Below are 24,748 nucleotides of genomic sequence, written 5' to 3' on the forward strand. Positions count from 1 at the left end.
CAAAAAGGTAATACCGCCATTGAAAAGACAGTAAAAATATTTTTTAAGAAATATGTTGAACTTTTTAGTTATGTTAATTACCATTTAATAAATGCATAACGTACGTTCACATGTACCTATGTACTGCAGACTCATTTTGACTGCCCGTCATTTTTGTAAAATACAAAATCTAAGATGGCCTCACATCTAAATTTGAATCTTGGTATGTGTAGTGTGTGTGGTCCAAATTATATGCTTTTACCATTAAATGCACAATAATTCTTATATTATTTGCACAAGTCTGCCGCTCATAGGCTCATAGGTACATGTGAAGATACGTTTGGCATTTATTAATTGGTAATTAACATAACAAAGGAGTTCAAAATATTTTCTAAAAAATATTTTCACGCTCTTTTCAATGCTGGTATTACCTTTGTGAAAAATTAATATACATATACAGGGTAAAATAATTGAAAAAATAAAACTACATATTTTTACATAAAAAATCAGGAAAAACACAACTTCTGGTAAACCGATCCTTCCGGTTCAAGACCTCGATCTTTTACGTAAAAACACCCATATACCAAATTTGGTTGAAATCTGACTTTTCGTTCAAAAGTTATCGTGCTATTAGTCACATAGGTATGTGTAGTCGCCATTTTCAATGCCCGCCATTATGGCCTCATATCTAAATTTGAACCTTTGTACGTGTAGCATATGTGGTTCAAATTATATGCTTCTACCGTTAAGTGCACAATAATTCTTATAATATTTGCACGAGTCTACCGCACATAGGTATATGTGAAGATATGTTATGCATTTATTAAATGGTAATTAATATAACTAAAAAGTTCAAAATATTTCCAAAAAAATGTTTCTACGCTCTTTTCAATGCCGGTATTACCTTTTTGAAAAATTAATATGTACAGGGTGAAAGAATTGAAAAAAAACAACATATTGAAAAGTCGGACTTTTTGTCGTCGCCATTTTGAATGCCCGCCATTTTTATAAAAGGTAAAATCTGAGATGCCCTCATATCTAATTTTGAACCTTTATATGTGTAGTATGTGTGGTCCAAATTATATTATGCTTCTATCATTAAAAATGTACAATTATTCTTATAATATTTGCACGAATCTGCCCCACTAACATAAGTTAGCTACGTTGTCATTAAATAAATATTTGTTTTACAGGATATAACGTGGGATGTAAATAGTGAGATAGTCTCTATGAGTTTTTATGAATATTCTATGTCGTGTAGGGAATCATATCTTATAATGTATGGTCAACAAGAAACTATAATACCTCACATATCTGTGTGTGTTTAAAACATTATTTTTCATAAATAAGAGGTCAGTCTCTATTTCCGTAGAAATATTTGCTCACTCCATAATATGTGTTTTGAGACTCCTATCAAAGGGTAAGATATTTTTTTATAGGTTTTTTGTTTATTTTTTTGTAATTTAACTTAAATGCCTCAAAAACTAAGGCATTAGCATGGTACGGTTCTTTTGGAATCAGATGTAATGTGTTTGGGGATGTGTTGAGTAAATGTCTTATTACTTAGTAAAGCCAACTTTATTGTCTTTAAATAGAGACGCTAATTTTATCCGAACGTCTGCGGCCCCTCAGGTAAGTAACGATCTTACAAGGATATAAATTATTTTTTATTATTAATTTGTATTAAAGAAAAATTTCCTACCCAGCGGGGTTTGGAACTCACAACCCTTGAATCCAAAACTAGGCTCTTTTAGCACTGAGCCACAGATTTTAATTAATTATTGGCTCTTCGCATGTTTGGCTTTGTATTTTCTCCATCTAGTTAAAGTTTCATCCCAGTTAGTTCCAGGTTATGCCTTGACCGGGACTCCGCTTTTATCCCATTGTGGGTCTCAGATTATTTGGGAGTTTAAGTTCCCCGCAAGTAAGTGTAGACAACCCTACAAGTAATAGAATCGTTAAGGGGAAAGCCGCAAAATGTCGCCTGTCAAAATTTTCAATTTGTTTTAAATGTATAAATTTTTTTCGAATCCTGAGAAAACTGAAATACAGAGTGTCGAGAAACTCTTCCGACAAACGAAGACAGGAGATTCCTCAGATAATTTTAATATATTTTAACCCAATTCATCTAGTCCGAAAATGCTTCCTAAGGGAGCTAGAGCTCTTTGAAAATGGCGTATTGTAATTAGTTTTTCTTAAATATTTTCAAAACGCTTCTATTGAGGAAAACGAAAATTGGTACACATTATGTATCTTCCAGAGATAAATCGATTCCGTGCATTGGCAATTTCTAGTACCGGTCATAGGCGTCCGTTTTGTGTAGCGCAACAGATATTTTATCGCATAACTTTTTTATCTTTAATTTTTAAGCATTTTTAACTCTGGATAATTAAATTGTGAGGTATTCTACAACAAAAAGTTACTCCAGTTTTAAGTCGATAAAATACACCGTTTTCTGGAAAAATCGATTTGAAAATTTTTCTTTTTTTGCATTTCCAAAAATAATTTCAAAAAAAAACTATTTAGAAATTCGAAAACTGGTACGTTTATTTATATTTCAGAGATGAATTGATTTCATTAATTGCGAATTTCTAGTACGGGTCATATACGTCCGTTTTGGGTAGGTCAACAGTTATTTTATCGCATAACATTTTTATCTTTAATGTTTAAGCATTTTTGACTCTGGATTATTAAGGTATGAGGTATTCTAGTACTAAAAGTTACTCTTGCTTAAAGTTGGTAAAATACACCGTTTTTTCTTTTAAAAAAAAATTTCAATTTTTTTTCAAATTCAAAAAACGAAAAATTTTCAAATGGATTTTTCTAGAAAACCGTGTGTCCTACTGACTTAAAGCAAGAGTACCTTTAATTACTAGAATACCTCACAATTTAATAACCCAGTGTCAAAAATGCTTAAAAGTTAAAGACAAAAAAGTTATGTGATAAAATAGCCGTTGCCCTACCCAAAACGGACGCCTATGATCGGTACTAGAAATTCGCAATGTATGTAATCGATTTATCTCTGCAAGGTAAATACACACACCGATTTTCGTTTTTCTAAATTGAAGCGTTCTGGAGGTATTTAAGAAAAACTAATTACAAGACGCCATTTTCAAAGAGCTCTAGCTTTCTTAGGAAGCATTTTCGGACTAGGTGAATTGAGCTAAATTGTCTTAAAATTATCTGAAGAATCTCCTGTCTTCGTTTGTCGGTAGAGTTTCTGGACACCCTGTATATTTTTGAAAAATTTAAACGCTGAATGAAAGATTACATTTATTACCAAGGGCAGCAAGTCCCTGAAAACTTGTATAATGTTTATTTTAATAAGTTACTAGGGTAAAAATAAAAGAGAAAATTCAGTGTGATTTTTAGTTTAAAGCAAATATTATACTCATAAAACCTTTCTATTTATTCTAAGTGACTTTCGGCCTTCGATAATAACGTAATCTTTCATTCTGCGTTTAAATTCTGACAGACGACATTTTGCGTCTTTCCTCTTAACGATTTTATTACTTGTAGGTGGTAATTCGTTCATATAAAAGGGTTGTCCACACTTAATTGCGGGCGACTTCCAAATAATCTGAGACTCACAATGGGATAAAAGTTTAGTCGCGGTCAGGGCATAACCTGGAACTAACTGGGACTAATTTGAGGCTAAATCTTCCATTTAATCCCATTTCCTTCAATGACAGTAGGTAGTATAAAATATGTCAACACATATAACAATTTCAATTGACAATATAAACTATTTAAGAAATATGCTAAGAAAATTACAAGATTTCTCCGCTACTCGCGCTCCAAGTAATTGCACTGTTGTACAGAGTTGAGCCGTAAACTATCACAGACGCCACCTGCAAGAAAATTGAGGCTTTTGAAATGTGGCCTTATCGTCGAATCCTGAAGACCAAGTTACCAATCAGGGTGTTTTGCTGAAAATGCAAAAAGGAAGATAGCTGTTAACCACAATAAAAATGACCAAAATCGAACACCTCGATCACATCATGAGGAACAGCGAAAGATATAGACTGCTACAACTAATGTTGCAAGGAAAAGTAGAAGGAATACGTGGTAAAGGAAGGCAAAGGATTTCCTGGCTGAAAAATCTACGTATCTGGTTCAACACAACAGCCACAAATTTTTTAGAGCAGCACTTTGCAAAGTACAGAATGCCATGATGGTCGCCAATATCCGCAACGAATAAAAACTACAAGAAGAAGACTTTTTATGAGCCCTATGTTGTTCTGGGGTACCATTTGGCAACATTAAATCTTGAGAAATCTACGAAAAAGCTTTCGACACTATAAAACACACGGCCGTAATAAACGCAATGCAACATTGTAGAATAGACAGCAGATATATTAACTTAATAAAAGAAACTATGAACCAAGCTACAGCTACATACTACCTAAATGAAAATGAATATTCGAACCCTGTACCATTAAACAGGGAGTCAAACAGGGAGACACTCTGTCACCCAAACTGTTCACCTTAGTTTTGGAGGACGTTTTTAAAAATCTAAATTGGAAATATAAGGGAATAAACATCAATGGCCGCTATCTCAGTAATCTACGATTTGCGGATGACATAATCCTGATAGCTACTGACCTACAAGAACTGTAAACCATGCTTTCAGAACTACACACAGAATCTTCTAAAATAGGACTGAAAATGAATTTAAACAAAACAAAAGTCATGCACTCCGAAGAAACGATGACAATAATAAACAAAAAAGTTATAGAAAAAGTTGAAGAATATATATACTTAGGACAAAAAATAATACTAAAAAGGGAAATTCAAACGGAAGAAATAAAAAGAAGAAGAAAGTTAGCATGGGCAGCATTCGGCAAACTGAACTATATACTCAGAAATCAGCAAATTCAACTACATCTTAGATCTAAAGCCTTTGATGCATGCATTATTCCGATATTAACATATGGGGCACAAACATGGACAATCACAAAAAAGAATATGAACATACTCAGTCACTCAACACGCGATGGAAAGAGCAATGCTTGTCATATCACTTAAGGACAGAAAAACAAACACATGGATAAGACAGAAAACCAAAGTCACCGATGTGGTACAAAAATCACTAAAATTGAAATGGGAATACGCTGGACATGTAGCTAGGAGCGATCTTAACAAATGGCACAGAACAATTCTAACCTGGAGACCATACGAACACAGAAGACCCAGAGGCAGACCTCCTATGAGATGGACAGATGATTTGAAACGAACTGCCGGGATAAATTGGCTACAAGTAGCGTACAACAAAAAACAATGGAAAGGAAGACTTGAAGAGGCTTATGTTCAGATGTGGACGTGAATGGCTAAACGAAGAAGAAGAAGAAGAAATCTTGAGAATTACTACTGTCGCAATACTCTACGACATGGATCAGTATTGTAATTTCCACTGTCGTGTTGCAGGGTTGTCATGAAGAGTTGTCGTGTTGGATCTTCAATGGAACGGAAGGGTAGCCAACTATCGGAACTTAGGAAAACACTGATTCTAACTTTTAACTTTATTTAAAGTTACAAAACCCATACACGTAAAGTTACGAAGATGTTGTTTCGCGGGGTAGTCTTTCAGACACCCATATCGCACGCGCACGACTACTAACTAGCATAGTAACGATCTTAATCTTAATATGAACATTAATGCTTCTCACCATAAAACACTGAAAAACGTTTGTTTTTCTATACTTCCACAAAATTTATTACAACTATGTTATTACTACAGCGGTTTCGGCAAAGTGCCTTTCTCAAGTGATATATTTTACAATGTGTTTGCCTTTTTAAGTCTTTAACTGAAGAGGTTGAGGAGTGGGGAGCTGTTTGTCTCGAGTTGGTCATTTAGAATTATATCTGTATTTTTCAATTTATTAATTTCCATTGATTCTAAAAGTGATAGCTTAAGGCCTTTATTTTGAATATGTAGAATTTGAAACTCTTCATTGAAAGAATGATTATGATCTAGAAGGTGAAGTGCGTATGTAGAAGTGTCTGTTTTTCTATTGTTGAAAGCCCTTTTGTGTTCTGCTATCCGTTTGTCAAAAGTTCTGCCAGTTTGACCGATGTAAGTTTTCGGACAGTCACCACAAGTTAGTTTGTACACACCACTCTGTAGTTGCTTTCTCTTTCGGCTTTTATTGTTTTTAATATGTTTGCTTAAGTTGTTGTTAGTTCTGAAAGCTGGTGTTATTCCTTTCTTTTTTATGTATCTGGCTATTTTTGTTGTTAAAAACAAACGTTTTTCAGTGTTTTATTGTGAGATAAAATGAACTTCCATCAAGTAACGGTCGAATCCATCAATTATTAATGCTTCTATTTTAGTCCACTGTGGGCTATTTATATCTTCCTATAATTTGGACTTTGAAAGTAAACGGTACTTAAGTGTCCAAGCGGTACGCGAGGTTACCCAAACAAGCTCCGTCAACCAACCTTCACTTTGTTTGTGATTGTAGAAACAACATCTTCTGTAACGACTTAATTATACTTAAATTATCTACATTTTTTTAGATACATATATTATACAGTAGCGGGTTTTCCCTTATTGTACACCACCACCAGAATCTTTTGGGAAGAAAGTTTAATTTTTTTAGTTTTTATTTAATTTTTTGCTCGGAAGTACTTCTGAAAGATTATATGCAGCACACGCTAAGCTTCATAAGTTCTTTGTCGAGAAGTATTTATTTGGTTAGAGATGTCGGAGTTACAATAACTTTACTAGCACAAGAACACTGCTCTCTCGCATTTCTACCTTTCATTTTTGAGCTGTGGATAAGCACTGATGAGTAAAGCTCGGATTTATAGGCAACAGAAATTGAAGAAAAAGGCGCCTATATAGGCAAAGATTTTTATTAAAAAAGGCAGGAATATTAACATTTAGGCAATAAAGGAATATAACTTATTATTTATAACCACTTAAAATTTTATCATTAATAGAAACAACTAAATATTTTTCAATATTTTCGGTCTTAAAACTATGTCTTCGATCACTTAAAATTAATTTGTACATTGAAAACGAACGTTCGACATCGACAGATGTAATTGGAGCATATTTCAGAGCGGATAATAAATCTGGCATAATTTGTAATACCTCGGAAAATGTCCCATTCAAAACTTTAGCAACATTAGATAAAAACGAAAAACCTTCAGTCTTGTCGAAAACATATCTCATTTTTTTAAAAATTAATTGACCGTTACTTCCAGGAGTCGATTTAATTTTCGTCTTTAAATTATCTATTAATTTTACTGACTCACATAAATTTATCTCTTGTTTTTCTAATAAGGTAATTGTGGTAAATATTAATTTATAATTGTCATTGATATAAGTGAGTTCCTGTTTGAATTTGGGATTTTTTAATATTTTTTTTTGCTTCTCGAATGGCTTCGGAGATATCATCATCAAATTCTGACATAACTAATTCTATTTCATTGCAGTGTTCAAAGTAAAAAAAACTGCTTCGAGCCAGGTTCCCCACCTTGTAATTACTGGTTTAGGTGGCAAAGGGACACCGGGAAGTCTTTCTTTATATATTTGCACCCTCAACGGAGCCTTTACAAAAACTTTTCTCATAAAATTTATAAAATTATTTACCAACGGAGACAGATTTCTTATTTCTTCAGCAATTCTATTTACCCCGTGGGCTACACAAGTGCAATGAATTAAATTAGGATAAAAAATATTTAAATTAACAGCAGCTTTTAACATATATGCCGCAGCATCTGAAAGCATTAAAATTATTTTATTCACTGGTATAGGGTTGGGTAAAAAGAGGTTTGTTAACTATCTTGTATAAATCGACTTATTGTTAAATTGTTTGTTTTTCCAATTCTTTAACGGCAACTAAATAAGGTTTTCTCGCAAAGTTTTCGTTCAAAATTCCAATCATTAAATTAGCTACATACCTGCCGCATACATCTGTCGTTTCATCCACGATAATATTTATGCAAAAAATTGCCCTCTAACTCACGCTTAATTTTTGAAATACATTCCACATAACATTTTTCCACAGTATGTTTTCTTAATGTACTCTCGTCCTGTAAGGATTTATTAAGATATTTTTCGAAAAAGCATTTAAAACTAGGGTTATTAACTTTAACTTTATATAGAGGAATGTTGGATGCAATCATCATCTGGTATAAATCAAATTTGAATGCGTCTTCCTCCTTTTTATTTTGAACTGCTTAAACTATCCCGCAGAGATATTTGGGCTAACTTAGGGGAATTTAACTTTTCCAAATTACGTTTATGAAGTGGGGTTCCACAATGCTGGTCAATCAAGTACTTTTTTCTACTTGAAATCTGAGAATTAAAAAAAATAATTAGAATTCTAAAACCGCTTAAGAATTTAGTTATGTTGTGCGACGAGAAAAAAAGAGAAAAAATAAAACTTACCGATTTGCCGCATGGTTTACAAAATGCTCCATCTCCTTCTAGAGAAAGTTCCGAATAAGGTGCGAACCATAACCTTAATTTAGATGTCATCTTTTCACACAAATGTCTAAAACGTTTTAAAACGTGTTCTTTGCTTTTCGGTATATGCAACAAAACTAAACTAGGATATAGCAATTTGTGACTAAACTCTGATACAGTAACCGACTGTACAAACTGATAATAAACTAATAAAGCTTAGGGATTTCCATATAGTTAACCCTCAAGTCTCGATCAGGTACATTTTCCTAGAAATCTGTTATATAAACAAACCATTGATATTTTATTATTGACCCAAAATTTTATTATAGAATGGTTTAGTAATAGAATAATATCATGGGTAGTACCATGAAATTTTAAAAAAGGTACAAAAAGGCGGACTTTACGAAAAAAGGCAAAAAGTGCAAAAAACAATTATAATAGGGAAAAAAAAGGCATTTTGCCTATAATCCGAGCTTTACTGATGAGGTAACTTATGTTAGCCTGATTAAACAATTTTGGAGGAATTTTTAACATCTGTCTAATTATGTATAGTTTGGAAACACCTATTTTATAATTTCTCATAATCATTCTATTGTTTTATGAGTGCATCAGGTATGTAAACGTGATATCCGTGTCTATAAGCAATGGTGATATTAAGTAGTAATACGCGTGCCATGGAAAAGGAAAGGTACTTTCAGAATATTTCAGAATGTACCATGTTTCAGAAAATATTTTCTTACTGAAAAATGTGTTTGTTTTATAAAAATATAACAGAACATTCCGAAATAATGAAACTTTCAATTCATATTTTTTTATTTCGGCCGGGCCAGTCCATCCCTGAATAACAAACACGCGTCAAAGGCTCTTTCTAATTAATAATGGAAATTGCTCTCAAAATGTACATGTCGTTACTTCATGGGATCTCCCATTAATTCCAGTGTAACACAGCACTGATTGTTTTAACTTTACTAAATTAAATTTTTGGAGTCAAAATTAATCTACACGAACACTAAAGTGGTGATGAAAAATAACTCTTAATTAAACCGTTTTGTCTACGTATGTATTGAACTACGACCCTTGCTGCGAGTCTATTAAATAATGTTTCTGTTGTATTCAAATGGAGAATCCCACGTTTAATGTGTACAATTTTCTAGAATTTCCACAGTTTCAGTTCCAGGTGTTCCGTCTGTTTAGTTTGATCGAATTTGAAAAAAATATTCGTAATAGTACATTGAATCACGGTTTTTGCTCCAAATTTTAAAGAAGCGCTTTATAATGGTTCCTGTTTATCTGAACCATCTCAGATAATTGAGGGGTGGTTACTCCCTACCATAAGGGTTGATGAAGTAACAATACTCACTGTAGATTCATTTATTGGTACGTTGAAGTAACTACGGTAAAGAGCTGGTGGTATATTATTTAGTAACTGTGATGTTTACTCGTTGGGATCTCAAATACCAATGACTAATCTTTTCGCCATGAAAGTAGAACTCAAAGTAGATTCCTCTGTTTAATATTTGGTATAAATAAAAGTGAGAGTGTTTAGTAAAAGTGCTGAATCGACTAGATTATAAATAACGAATACTAATTGTTATTTCAAACTGACCTTGTATCGAAAATCGACACATTGATGTGGTAATATAGGTCAATCGTATTTATTGTAAACAAACGTATTTGTTTTACCAAAGACATTTAATTATTAAAAGAATTTGTCTTAATAAGATGATTACTGAGATGCAGTGTATCCCAATACATCTTCCCTTTCCCTCCAAAAATTTTCTGACTACGGAAAGGAAGAAAATTTTCTGATAATACCACCAACTGCCTACTGCGTTTTAATAAATACAAGTTAAGTTTTTATTTCCTATAACTAATAATTAAATACAAAAAAATAAAAATGTTCGTTATCAACATTGTTCCCGTTTCACTTGTCACTCACTGTGTTCTCAACACCGTATTCTCACCAATTTGTGATTCTTTGTTTGTGGCATATTTATGTAGGATTGTAAATAGTTTACCTTATATTTTAAATTTCCCTGTATATCATGTTTTCTTGATTATCAGTAGAAATACGAAACGAACGGCCGTCCCTTAGGGCAGCTGTGTGGGCGTATCTAATCGTTGTGTTTATTTTCGATCGTTAAAGATCAACAAGTAGCGAAATAGCTAGCTTGACTAATTTTGTAGTTTTGGGTTAATTGAAGATGTCGGTATATGCTTTGAACCAATTTTAATAGGGTTGTTTCACAGGAAAAAGGAGATTAGCCTAAGAGGGATTGTTTTATCGTAGGGGTAGTATAGTCAGTCGATTTTAAGATCTCAGCGACGATATACGTGTTATTTATAATAACACGTAAAAAGACGAATTAATACGGGTATTATATTGATTAGACGCAAATTATAGATAAATACATTTCTTTTTGTAAGAATAAGAACACGTAAGATTTTAGTCGCAAATTACACAAGCACATTTACATTTCGTTAATTTAATAGTAACAATAATTTAGTTATCTATTTTATTAATTAAAACTGTTAAACATCAAACGGACTTTTATTACGATTGTCTTTAAAGAAAACCTACATTTGGGGGCTCAAACCGCGGATCTAAGAAAGACAATTTCGTCGTAAAGTTCGCGAAATACCGTAAAGTGACGTGTAATTAAAAAATCGGCTCAGATGCCGTAACGTAATTTTTGGAAACTGTTTATGACTGTTCGGGAAACGTAGAACCTGTTGGTGATTTTCGGACTTTTTTAAACTATTGGTGACTTCCGGATTTTGTGAACTGTTGGTGAATGGTTGTGTTGGTGGAGTAGCAGGCTAGTACAGTGTAGACGACGCTGTTAGGCAAATACCACGGTTGTTTGGGCAGTGACGACGACGACGACGAGACGCAATCATAGCAAGCAGTATTACCAAGGAGAAATCAGGTGTGTTTGTTCCAATATTTTAAATGTAGTCAAGACACTTTGGTCTGGTGTCTGGAAATTAGAAATCTGACTAAAGATTATTTTTTTCGAGCAGCTGTGAACTGGAACTTTGACGATAAACAGTGAATGTTGAGAAAGAACTATCATAAATTATTTAACGATTAACTTCTTTTTGTTTTTTCATTGTTTCTTTTTGTTTATTTATTTTAAATCATAACTTTGTTACTATTTGTAGTAGATATTGATAATTTTGGAGTAAATGCGACTACAATTCTACAGTTCACAAATACAATTTGCACACGGGAAAAAATAATCTAACTTTTTAGTTAAAAGGTAATTTATCTTTTTATTTTTTTTTATTATTATATACCTTTTTAAAATGCAGTCTAAACAAACTCTTAACGATTTTCCAAAAATTAGTTTAAACCTTAAAAATTCGGCATTAAGTGCTGTTAAGGCGTTGCATGTTGTCGCGTACGGAGATAAAGGGTTGCCGCGACAAACTAGGAAGAATTTGCGGAATTTTACAAATTTTGCGTGGGATAAAGAATCCCAGGAATATTCCACAGAATTAGACGACATTAAAAAAAAGCTAAGTATGCCGGACTTAGTAGCAGTTTGCAGTGTTTTAGATCTGGACTACACTGGTTCAGAAGACGACGTGATTGAACGTATTTGTTCATTTTTGAACGACTTCAATCTTGAAGACGAGAATGACGATGAAGACGAAGACGCTAGCGATGATGACGGTGATAAAGACGTTTATCACAAGGAAAACTGTAAAGACGTTACCGAAGACGATCGCTATAATGAAGATAACGACGCAAATAGTGATAAAGACGCTTATCACGAGGAAGAAGGTAAAGACGTTACCGACGACGATAATAATGATGACGATATGGATGATGAAAGGACGACGGATTTATTTACGAGGAATGGATCAAAATCAAACAAAATGAAGAGAGGTAGACTGAATGATTCATTTGCTTTAACTTTTAGACACGTAGAGGACAGTATAAGAAATTTCGACGGAAGAGACCATTATCCCATAGGAAAATGGATCACTGATTTTGAAGAAATTTCCAATCTGATGGGATGGAATGATTTGCAAATGCTAATTTTTGCTAAACGATCTCTAAAAGGAATAGCTAAACTGTATATACAGTCAGAAAAAGGAGTTAATAGCTGGAAGCTCTTGAAGAAGAGACTGACAACAGAGTTTGAGAACAAAATAAGTAGTGCCGAAATACACAAAATTCTGATGAATAGAAAGAAGAAACAAGGTGAAAGCGTACAGGAGTATGTACTAAAAATGAGGATATTTATGAAAAATATTTTGATGACGTGATTCTTTCACAAAACATATTAGATTTAAGTGGATTAGGAGGTACGAGAGTTAAAATTTTAGGTTCATTTAATAAAATAGTAGAAATTCAAGGAGAGGATTTTAATATTTTACTTCATGTTATTCCAAAAGAAGCACTAGACGTTGAAATTATTCTCGGAAACAATATACTGAGACAAGCGAAAGTTACAATAACCGAAGACGGAATAATTTTATCTAAAAAAAGGGTAGATATTTTTATAAGGAGGATTACAGTAATTAGCGAGACGACAGTCAATAATGATTTTCAGCTGAACCATACAGAGGATAAAAAAATAAAGACGGATATAGAGGAAGTAGTCAAAAGTTACGAACCTGACAAGACAAAGACGACGGAAGCATACGAGGACTTCTTTATAAAAAACAATATTCTGTTTAAATACGAAGACGGCAAGGAAGTGTTAGTCATTCCGAAAAGAATGCAAACAGAAGTAATTAGAAACTTACACGAGGTAGGACATTTTGCTGTAACAAAAACACCAGATTTGATTCGAAGAGAATGTTACATTCCAAATCGTAGAGAAGAATTCGAGCACTGTATAGGGAATTGCGTTAAATATATACTTGGAAGCAAAAAAGAAGTTATGGAATGCGTGAAGAGACATCAAAAGGATTTCGGAAATTCGCTCCGTATAATATCTGACAGAGGTACCGCATTTACGGCGAAGGAATTCGAAGACTATTGCGAACAAAGAAGCATAAAGTCGACGCCGTTTGAAGTACTATTCGGAACGAAGATGAAGAACAAAGAAGATCTGAGGATGAAGGAGATCATAGAACAGGAGATAATTAAACAAGTTGATGAAGAGAGAGAGAGATGCTGAGAAAAGAGAGTCGACGTCAGTTAATCAAAATTCCAGAGGAAAACAGACGCAGATATGATCTACGAAGAAAAAGGCCGAGAATGTACAAAAAGGAGAACTTAGTGGCAATCAAGAGAACACAGTTTGGTGGAGGACTCAAACTGCAGAAGAAATATTTAGGACCGTACGTGGTAGTACAAGTGAATCCAAATGACAGTTACGAGGTAAAGAAATCTGGATACCATGGTGGACTTCAAAGCACTTTAACGTGTGCAGAGTACATGAAGTCGCGGATAGGTAACTAAACGGAATTCGGGTCGAATTCGAACAGGATGGCCGAATGTAGGATTGTAAATAGTTTACCTTATATTTTAAATTTCCCTGTATATCATTTTTTCTTGATTATTAGTAGAAATACGAAACGAACGGCCGTCCCTTAGGGCAGCTGTGTGGGCGTATCTAATCGTTGTGTTTATTTTCGATCGTTAAAGATCAACAAGTAGCGAAGTAGCTAGCTTGACTAATTTTGTAGTTTTGGGTTATTTGAAGATGTCGGTATATGCTTTGAACCAATTTTAATAGGGTTGTTTCACAGGAAAAAGGAGATTAGCCTAAGAGGGTTTGTTTTATCGTAGGGGTAGTATAGTCAGTCGATTTTAAGATCTCAGCGACGATAGACGTGTTATTTATAATAACACGTAAAAAGACGAATTAATACGGGTATTATATTGATTAGACGCAAATTATCGATAAATACATTTCCTTTTGTAAGAATAAGAACACGTAAGATTTTAGTCGCAAATTACACAAGCATATTTACATTTCGTTAATTTAATAGTAACAATAATTTAGTCATCTATTTTATTAATTAAAACTGTTAAACATCAAACTGACTTTTATTACGATTGTCTTTAAAGAAAGCCTACATTTATATCAACTCCGACTTCCAACGCAGAAATCGTTGCTAAAAATCTAACATGTACTAGGCATATTTAAAAATAAATATATAGGAAAGTGTTTACCGAGTGTATTAAATAGGAAGAGTTGTTTATATTATACAGATAGATTTATATAAACAGGTCAAAGACTTAATTTAAAAAAAAGTATCGAGTATCCCACTGTACACAATTTTTTTTGTTACAGAGATGCAGTGATACCAGAGTTTCAGACAAAGGAATCTTTTTCACCTTCGCCAGAACTTTACCACCATCGAGTAAGGTTTCAAAAAGCGTTGTTGCTCTCCTTAGAGCCTTCGATTGGCATACATTTGTCGTTGTTTCTGGATCTCATCCTGCTTCAGGAAGAGAAGTTCAAGAAGCCATTGAGGTAAGTAATATGACTGTACTATAGTTCATTAGCTTTCAAAATAAGCCAAGACGCCAGTTTCAGACGCCTCATTCTTGGGATTTTCGTGGCATCGCAGCTTGTCATTGGTTAAAAATCAACTTATAATATAAAAATAAATAATTTCTACACAACGACAAGCTGCGACGGTACGAAAAACTCACGAAACAGGCGTGTGAAACTGGCGACTTAGCTCATCTTGAAAGCGAATGGACTATATACATTTTATTTTCTATATCTGTAGTAGTATAAGAGCTGTGAGACATTTTTGAGTAGGTATTTTAGGCAACCTGAAAATTTTTCAGGTAACTCTTCTATAATAGCCTAATACAAAAATGCTGGTCTGGCTGGAGCGTAGCGGTTATTTCCCCCAAAAATCCCCCGCAAATTTAAAAAAGGGTAAGAATTGTCCCTTCGCTCGAGAAAAATCACGTGACCTGGCGATATCCATGTTGTTGTGCCTCGAAACGTTAGAGTAATTATTATTATTATGGTTTATACTTTTATACTATACCAGGTGTGGAAAAACTGTTGCTCCTTTGAAGGATTATTTGTGGCTCTCAATAAATGTACCTGAATTACTTTTAGTTTTTGTGTTAAATGTCTTAAATTATTGACACAGATATAAAAAAAATAAGTGTAACATCAGGACTCAGACACGAAGACCTTGTATCAACGTTGCTATTCAATTTGGCCTTAGAATATGTAATAACTAAAATGTCATCTGAGCTGACAGGAGGCTTCGCGAGTCGAGGATCAAAACTATTGTTGGCCTCTGCTGATGATCTAGGTGCAGTCGCTCATTCTACAAGAGACGCGAGAGAGGTGTTTTTACAACTCAAGGAAGAAGGAGGTAGTCTGGGCCTTCGAATAAATAAAGAGAAAACGAAATACATGCTAATCCAATAATGCCCGGTTGCACCAACAGATCTTAAGCTTAAGTCGAGAATATCATAAGAATTAATATAATATAATTATAATATATTACAATAAGAATGCCATAATATAATAAGAGATATAATTGATAATAAGGTAAGAACCTAAAATTACGGTGCAACGTAAGTGATACTCAAGGATTCCCTATATATAAGTAGAGCTTACCTAATCTGGAGCTTAAGATCTGTTGGTGCAACCAGGCATAAGTAACCTAAAATCCAAGACCAAGAGTTAGGCAGAACATATGTATTAATGACCACTATATCGAAGTAGAAAAAGAGTTTAAATATCTGAGGACGGTAATAATCACAGATGACAACCACATATAAATAGAAGTCTTAGCAAGGATAGTTGCGTGGAATCGAGAATTATACTCCCTATCATCATTATTAGGATCTAAGCTGCTGAAATGACAATCTAAATTAAGATTGTGCCATGTTAATTATTATTCGCCCACTTATTACATATGGAAGTGAAACATGGACTCTACATCAGCGAGAAATAAATATGCTGCTGGTTTTTGAAAGAAGATTTCTCAGAATGATAATTGGCTTACAAAGAGATGAATTGACAAAAGAGTGGAGAGTGGTACCGCACAGCTGAATTGGTGACTGTGCATGGTACTGAAAACATCGTCGGACATATAAAAGCCAACCGGATAAGATGTGCAGGTCATGTGGTAAAATCAGAGGAAAGGAAGACAGGGTGTTACAAACAGTGTTTTGTGATAAACCAAACGGTAGAAGAGCAGTAGACCGTCCCAGACAAAGATGGAATGATGATGAAGAAGGCTGCTTGCAAAATTATTTACATATTTGAAACAACGATGTGAACCATTTTGTTTCACCTTAAAATTCGTGAAATCCAATCACGGAGAGAAAAATTTAATACCATTTTTACACTTTTTAAATAAATGTTTAATTTCCGCTCGCGGAAAATTTTAAATTTTGAAAAATGACTCTGACTATCAAGGAGCTTGGCCACCACTGTACTATACAATAGATTTTGCAAATATGATAGAAAAAGACAAATTTATTACCTATTATAAATATATAGGTAGATAAGTATAAAACTATAAACTAAATTAATCCTGTGTCCGAAACTTGTACTTCTTCTTTAAACTCCTCATCTGAGCTTAAATGTTCATTCTCTTCTTCTTCGTCAGACTCCCCTCGATACTCAGATTCCTCTTCTACATGATCTGTAAATAGTTGTAACTTCTACATGATCTGTACTTAGAATTAATTAAAAATTATTCAGTGATTAATTAATTGAGTTGCTGCGTATTCTCTGTCCTTTTATACGGAGTCGAAGCCTGGACAACCACGGGCGCATCTGAAGAAATACTTGCCATTGTTGAGATGTGGTGTTATCGAATAATGTAAAAAATATCATGGACACAACACTTAACAAACAGGGAACATTAAGAAAGATGAAAAAGGCAAAAGAAATACTCAACACTATGAAGGAAAGAAAAATGAACTAAAATAAATATACATTTTCTTTTTCTTCGTCAGACTCCCCTCGAGACTCAGATTCTTCTAACTGATCTTTAAATAGTTGTAATATGTATTTAGAATTAATGAAAAATTAATTAGTGATTAATTGATTGAGTTGCTACGTATTCTTACTTATATAACCAATGCTTAATATTTTTCCTTATATAACCAATCACATCACGTTTTTTATTTCTTAGTAGCATATGACCAAAGTAGCTCATGTTTCTTTCCTTCATAGTCTTGAGTATTTATTTTGCCTTTTTCATTTTTCTTAATGTTTCCGTGTTTGTTACGTGTGTCCATGATCTATTTAATATTATTCGATAACTCCACATTTCAACAACGGCAAGTCTTTCTTCAGATGCGCCCGTGATTGTCCAGGCTTCGATTCCGTATAAAAGAACGGAGAATACGTAGCAACTCAACTAATTAATCACTAATTAATTTTTAATTAATTCTAAATACATATTTCAACTATTTACAGATCATGTAGCAGAGGAATCTTGAGTCTCGAGGGGAGTCTGACGAAGAAGAAGAGAATGAATATTTAAGCTCAGATGAGGAGTTTGAAGAAGAAGTACAAGATTCGGACACAGAATTAATTTAGTTTATAGTTTTATACTTTTCCACCTATATATTTATAATAATAAATTTGTTTTTTCTATCATATTTGCAAAATTTATTGTATAGTACGTATTATTTTTCTTTAATTAAGAAAAAGTTACCTAAAAAACTATAATATATAATAATTACTCTAACGTTCCGAGAAACAACAACATGAATATCGCCAAGTCACGTGATTTTTCTCGAGTGAACAGACTCGCTCAGCTACAACAGATGACGCAAACAGCTATCGGTATACGATCTTTCTCACACTGCCGCTTACCTATAGCGCTTTGCATTTATATGCACGCGTAATTTGTTTGATCACCTGGCAGTTGGGAAATTTCACCAAAAAAACCTGTATTTTTTAGAAAATTTATTTTTAATGTTAAAAAATACCCTGTCAAAATAACAATGGCACCTCCCTGTCCAGAAGGAATGTACATAGCTATGCACGTATAGTTGTATATTTTATACTCGTTAATAGTATGTAAAGATTCAGATGAAATCTTCTGAAGTTCAGATGCATCCCCTGAAAATATTAATGGGGCGCCCATGCAAGTATCTTGCAGAGTTAAAATCGCCCTCAAATCGCCTGGCCGGTTTATTTTCTTTATATTTGAATATTTAAATTTACTTCAAAGTTACGTCAATGATATTTTTTGTAATAACAATTTTTACCCTTTTGTTTAACTTTGGGGGGGAATTTTGGGGAAAATAACCGCTACCCTCCAGCCAGACCGGCATTTTTGTATTAGGCTATCATGGAAGAGTCACCTGAAAGATTTTCAGGTTGCCTAAAATACCTACTCAAAAATGTCTCACAGCTCATAGACCATAGAGTAGGGAGTGTGAGTCAAGTCCCACAGCACTTAGGCCACAATAATTGACCCATTGTACATCCTCCCAGGGGGTTGTCGTCCTTAGTTCATCATCCATCCTGCCATTTCCAGGAAGGTGGACAAATCACCTGGTGACATCTCCCCTTTATCGGCAGGTGTAGACCAAGGCTCGCCGAACGCATACTATCGTATTGACGATAACTCCGGACATTCACATAGGACATGCTCGACAGTTTCGTCATCTCGTTCACACCTCCTGCATAGAGATGTGTCTACTAGCCCCAGTGTGTGGAGGTGTTTTCTTAGTTGACAATGTCCAGTTAAAAAACCAACTATCAAGCGTAGGTTTTTCCTGGTCATTTTCAAGTACTTTTCAGATGCTGACTTCCCAAGGTTCCTTAGTGTTACCTTGGCAAGTCTACATCCTGGCCTTTCTTCCCATCTTTTCATGGTTTGCGTGTGGGAGTGACATTTTACAATTTCCGCGATTGTTGCAGTTGACCAGCCAAAAAGATCACCAGGTCCTAAGAGTCTTAGGCCTGCTGCCTTCCTAGCTAGCTAGTCAGCAATGCGGTTGCCTTTATTTCCATTGTGTTCTTTAACCCACCTCAGGATGATGTTGTTACCATCTGAAGCTTGGGCTAGTGATTCATGACACTCCATTACTAGCCCTGATATGACACGTGGTCTGTTCAGGGTTAGTAGCGCTTTTCTGCTGTCTGCAGATTATTATAGTTTTGGGGGCTATACCTTTCCCGATTATCTCTTTTGCGGCAATGGAGATACCAGCCAGTTCAGTCTGGCACGCTGGCATTTTTGCACATACCCCATTTTATACTAAGGTTCAGTGATATGGAGAATATTCCGCATCCTGAGCCTTCTTCCGTTTTGGAGCCATCGGTGTAGATGCAATATGCATTTGTCACGTTTGACTCCCTATGTTGTCTTGTTTCGATTTTGTTTTAATTGAGTCGCTTCCATGGTCCGCATGTAGCTGGGGTAGTGCCTCCAGCTCACCCCGCCAGAAACGACATCTCAATTGTCCCATTCCTACATCAAGGTTTGCAACCGCTGAGCATAATCTCATCATCGTCATTAGCGCCACTTCTCTGACATATATGTCTAAATGTGTAATTCCAATGAGCAACTCCATTGCAGCAGTTGGTGTTGTTTTCATGGCACCTGTTATATTTAGACAAGCCATCCGTTGAATATGGTTTACTTTGTTGATCGCTGTTGCCTATAGCACTTTTGGTACCCAAGCAATGGCTCCGTAAGTTAGCATTGGCCTAATGACAGTAGTCTAGATCCTGGCGACCACCCTGGATGAAAGGCCCCAAGTGCGTCCGACCGTTCACCGACACTGTTCATAGGCAATATATGCTCTTTTAGCTCTACTATCTAAGTGAGCGTTCCATGTTAACTTCCTGTCAAGGGTAATACCAAGGTATTTCACCTCTTCAGAGAAGCTCAGACTGCAGTTTAGAATCCTAGGAGGTATTAAGCCCGTGATCCTTCTTTTTCTGGTGAAGGGGATCATCTCTGTCTTTTTTGGATTTATAGACAGTGAGTGTTCCTTACACCATGTTTCTATTAGTCTGAGAGCAACTTGTAATCTCTCGCATAGTGTGTTCTCAAACTTACCGCTTTGCAAGACGGTTAAATCGTCTGCATAGGCTATTATGTAGAAACCGTTCTTGGTGAGTTGGTCGACCAGGGTATCCAGCACTATGTTCCAGAGGAGTGGCGATAGCACACCCCCCTGTGGACATCCCCTCGTAACCATCCCTCTAACCAAAACGTCTTCTACATTTATGCTTATTGCTCTATTTGACAGCATACTGAATATCCATTCGCTCACGACCAGGGGAACATTCCTGACATTGAGCTGTTGGGTGATGGTTGGGAAAGTTGTTTTATCAAACGCTCCCTCAATGTCTATGAATATACCTACGGTAGATTCTTTATTATCCAGCGATCTTTCAATTCTTCCCACTACTTGATGAAGTGCAGAATCGGTAGATCTTTCCGAAGTATATGCATGTTGATTTGGATGAAGTGGATTATGAACCAGAACTTCATCTCTTATGTACTTCTTGCATAGCCTTTCCATCGTTTTCAAGAGAAAAGATGTTAGGCTAATTGGTCGGAAAGCCTTCGGTAGGGTGTAATCCATCTTACCTGGTTTTGGTATGAAGACTACACGTACCTCTCTCCACTCTCTAGGAATATATCTTAGAGCCAAGGAGGCTCTGAACATTCCCACAAGGTGCGGCAGAAGGATATCCAATCCCCACCGTAGTAGGGCTGGATATATGCCGTCAGGCCCTGGTGACTTAAAAGGGGCGAAGCACGATATGGCCCTTCTTATCTTTTCTTCACTAATTAATGTTCTGGCAAGATGCCAGTCATTTAGTGTGGGTATGATTCTTTCTTCCGTCCAGTTCGGTGCTTTTGAAACGCTAGAACCGGGGACGGTTTTCTTCAGGACCTTTGTTTTTGTCTGCAGGCTTTCTTAAACTCTGTGAGGTTTGATTGATAAATATCACAATCCTCTTTAAGTTTGGTGCGTTTTGCTATATTAAAAGAAGTTCTTGCTGTCTTTCTAAGGTGTTTCAGTTCGGTGCACCACGAAGAGTTGGTTTTGCGACTTTCCTGGACCATCCTTATCTGACAGGATTTTTTATAAGCGTAGCTTATTTTATTTTGGATAGATACCGTGTACCTTTCCAATTTTGTATTAGTTTTTGGAGTTACATTTTATTTTAAACTATATGTATTTTATTTTACTAAAGCTTGAATGTGCGACATTTCATAAATGAATATGGTAAAAATTAATATGCCCTCCACTCAAAAATACTCCAAAACTAGGGTGCAATAGGAGAATATCGAAGGGATCTCAGACGAGCTAGAAGAAATATAATTAAACTTTGATACTAAGAAAAATATTCGGATAAGGCTATTAGAAGGACAAGTCAACAGGAGTGATGTTCACTTATTTTAAACGGACATTTAATTAAGTAATAAGATTAGAAATATGTACGGCGTTACGCGATTTTTCCATATTCTTAAAGTTCATCACAAAAGGGATAACGGTCACAAAAAATCATTTGTTGTTAATCTTTTAATGTGGTTAGGAGGGAAACAAAAGTAAAATAATGCCGAAAAAGGATTGGAAACTAAAGTAGTAATACAAGGACTTCTCAAAAATACGAAGAAAATGAAATATTAAAAATTATTTTATAAATAAAGTACTTTTTATTGCCATTAAAGTATAAAGTAATCGCCATTGGTATGGTACTGTTGATTTGGCAATCAAACACCTAGTGTAGTGTGTAGTGTGTATGTTGAGTAAATGTCTCGACACTATGAAAAGTCGACTTCATTACTTTATTGTATTTACAAAGAAACGCTAATTGTATCCGAATATCTGCGGTCCCTCCGGTGAGTACCGATCCCACAAGAATAGAAGCTATTTTCATTCATTAATTATTAATAAATGAAAAATTTACTACCCCTCATGAGATTCGAATTCACGACCCCTGAATCCAAAGGTAGGCTCTCTTGCCACTGAGCCACGAAGGAGGTTATAAGAAATAAATGATGAGAAATGGTAAAAATAATAGCTGGGACTACTTGCAGTCAAAGGAATAAACGTTCACCTGTAAACCTATTTATGATGAAAAGTTCTTAAAATAATTTCTAGAAGCAACGCAGTTTATACGCTCCTAATAATCTATTACGGAATAAAAGTATATTTAAGAGTAAAAATATAAACACATAAAACTACTTAAAATAAGATCTTAACTATAACAAAAAAAAAGGGAGTATAAGGAGGGCGAGTTTTCCGAGGAAAATATTTATAAACGGGCAACATATGAACAAAAAATTAACAAATCGCGAAGTAACAACTTTATTTGGATTTGCCAATAATGCTTTATGATTCTAATATAGTTTAAAAAAATTGCTGTTTTTACTGTAATTACAGCATCTGCAAATAGCCATATAGTAGATGGGGAAAATATGTTTCTAAAATAAGGTGAAAGCAAGAAAATTCCTTTTCCATGAGAGGATCTGTTCCGCTTCTGCACTCATTCGTAGTTGAAAAAATATCACATTCCTTTTTGAGTCTTATTATGACTTCATTTTTTGATAAATAATCGACCTAAGGTATTCTCAAAATTCAACTGTACTATACCCTGTTTTTAAACCAGGAGCAATAAACTCAAAGATATATTCACACCCAACAATGTCGCCAAAAAATCACCAATTACATCTTCTTTTAGTTCATTATGTCGGCCTTCTATTGTAATTCATAAATTAATATTATACTTTACCTATAGTAATAGGTACGTCGCTAAAGAGTTCGAAAACCAACTGTTTTTATATGTATAAATTATCCCATTATCCCAACGTTCATATCTGTGTTAGTTATCCAAATTGATGTTATCTATCAAGTAGAGGTGCAGTATATTTAATTTAGATTTAATTTTTGCTAATTTTTGGATCACACAAAACTTATGTATTTTAAAATGTTGGTTTCTAGAGCCAAAACACTTAGATCTTTAAGTCAAACCACTAAGTAAAAATATATTTGTTACCATTAGTAGCGTATATTTTTTAAAATTAACTTATACCTTCTTAAAAACTAATGATAATATCATTATATAAGATATATTATTTCTATAAAATCAAAATGTATACCTTGGGGCAGAGAGCAGCAAACCTACGCCTCTCTGATGACGACTCCAACTAGAGTCGAAAATCGTCGATTTAGAGTGCTGGTTTGCGCTCTCTATTCTAAGTGAAAAATAAGACAGATTTGCCTTCGCATTGCCACTGAATAAAAATGGTATATATTTTTATTTTATTTTATATTAGTTTTACTCCTTTGAGTAACTAGGTTCATTTTCCGTTGGAATTTACCAGCTGAGCAGACGGAGTCGTGAATTGTAAGTTATTGAATTCCCTTTTGTCTTCTTCGCTTCAGCATCCATCTGGCTTGCAAATTTTAAAATGGTGTTACCAGGAAAATGATCAAATAAATTTTCAATGGCAGCTAATCTGAAAAGCTCAACGTAGATGGCGCTAGTGTAGTTGGAGGTCACGTCAACTGTCCAAATCTATATATTTCTAAGTAAAGATTGTATTTATTTCGTTGTGTGAATTTAATTTGGGAAAGTAAGATATCCCAGGGTTGTCCTATACCTTTGTGCTCATCTAGAATATCAGGAAAAAGATTTTCCAAAGTTAATCTAATGAGAAAAAAGTGAATGGTAATAATAAGAAGATATAAATATGTGCCGAGAATAAATGCACTTATCAGCAATAAATATTTTGTTGAAACAGATCACGTATTGCCCCTGGATTCGACTGCAAAAACATTAAATACATTTGTCTTTTATTTTGTTATCTTCTTCTTCTTGATATGCCTATCCATGACGAACGCTGGCGATCATCATGGCAATCTTAACTTTATCTGCAGCAACGCGGAAAAGACGCACAGATGTTGTGTTGAACTAGGTTCTGAGGTTCTTTAACCAGGATGTTCTTCTTCTTCCTGGATCTCACTTTGCAAATATTTTCCCTTGCAGTATGGCTTGTAGGAGGGCATATCTGGATTCATTTCGCATAATGTTTTCAAAGTGTTCCAACTTTCGAGATTTGATGGTGGTTAGTACCTTTCGGTTCTTCCCTATTCTTCTAAGGACCTCCTCATTTGTGATCCAATCAGTCCATGAGATTTTAAAAATTCTCCGATATAGTCACATCTCAAATGCTTACAATTTTCGGCGCATATCTTCGATTAAGGTCCATGATTCAACACCATCAAAAAGGAAAGAGAAGACGTAGCATCTCAGCATTCTTACTTTTATACCAAGAGAAAGGTGACTCTTGAAAAAGGCCCCATACGGTTGAAGGTTGATCTAGTTTTTGCGATACGCGCTCTTATCTTTTGGTTTTTGGTTCTTGGTTTCATTCTTTATTTATTATGGTGCCGGAGTAGTT

General features: G+C 34.7%; 1 protein-coding gene and 1 long non-coding RNA gene across 2 annotated transcripts in view; one reads left to right on the forward strand and one right to left on the reverse strand.

Annotated features, from left to right (window-relative positions):
- LOC114330024 (guanylate cyclase 32E) overlaps window positions 1-24,748 on the forward strand; it is a 965,459-nt gene that overhangs the window by 431,688 nt on the left and 509,023 nt on the right. Inside the window, exon 3 of the mRNA XM_050647412.1 lies at window positions 14,659-14,841. Within this exon, the coding sequence (XP_050503369.1) occupies window positions 14,659-14,841 (183 nt within the window). The remainder of the gene's footprint in view (window positions 1-14,658; window positions 14,842-24,748) is intronic.
- Window positions 8,387-24,748, reverse strand: part of LOC126882481 (uncharacterized) — a 170,587-nt gene continuing 154,225 nt past the window's right edge. The window contains exon 3 of the long non-coding RNA XR_007697358.1: window positions 8,387-8,486. This is a non-coding gene — a long non-coding RNA (uncharacterized LOC126882481). The remainder of the gene's footprint in view (window positions 8,487-24,748) is intronic.

This window comes from Diabrotica virgifera, chromosome 1 (genome assembly GCF_917563875.1).
Source record: "Diabrotica virgifera virgifera chromosome 1, PGI_DIABVI_V3a".
NCBI lineage: Eukaryota > Metazoa > Arthropoda > Insecta > Coleoptera > Chrysomelidae > Diabrotica > Diabrotica virgifera.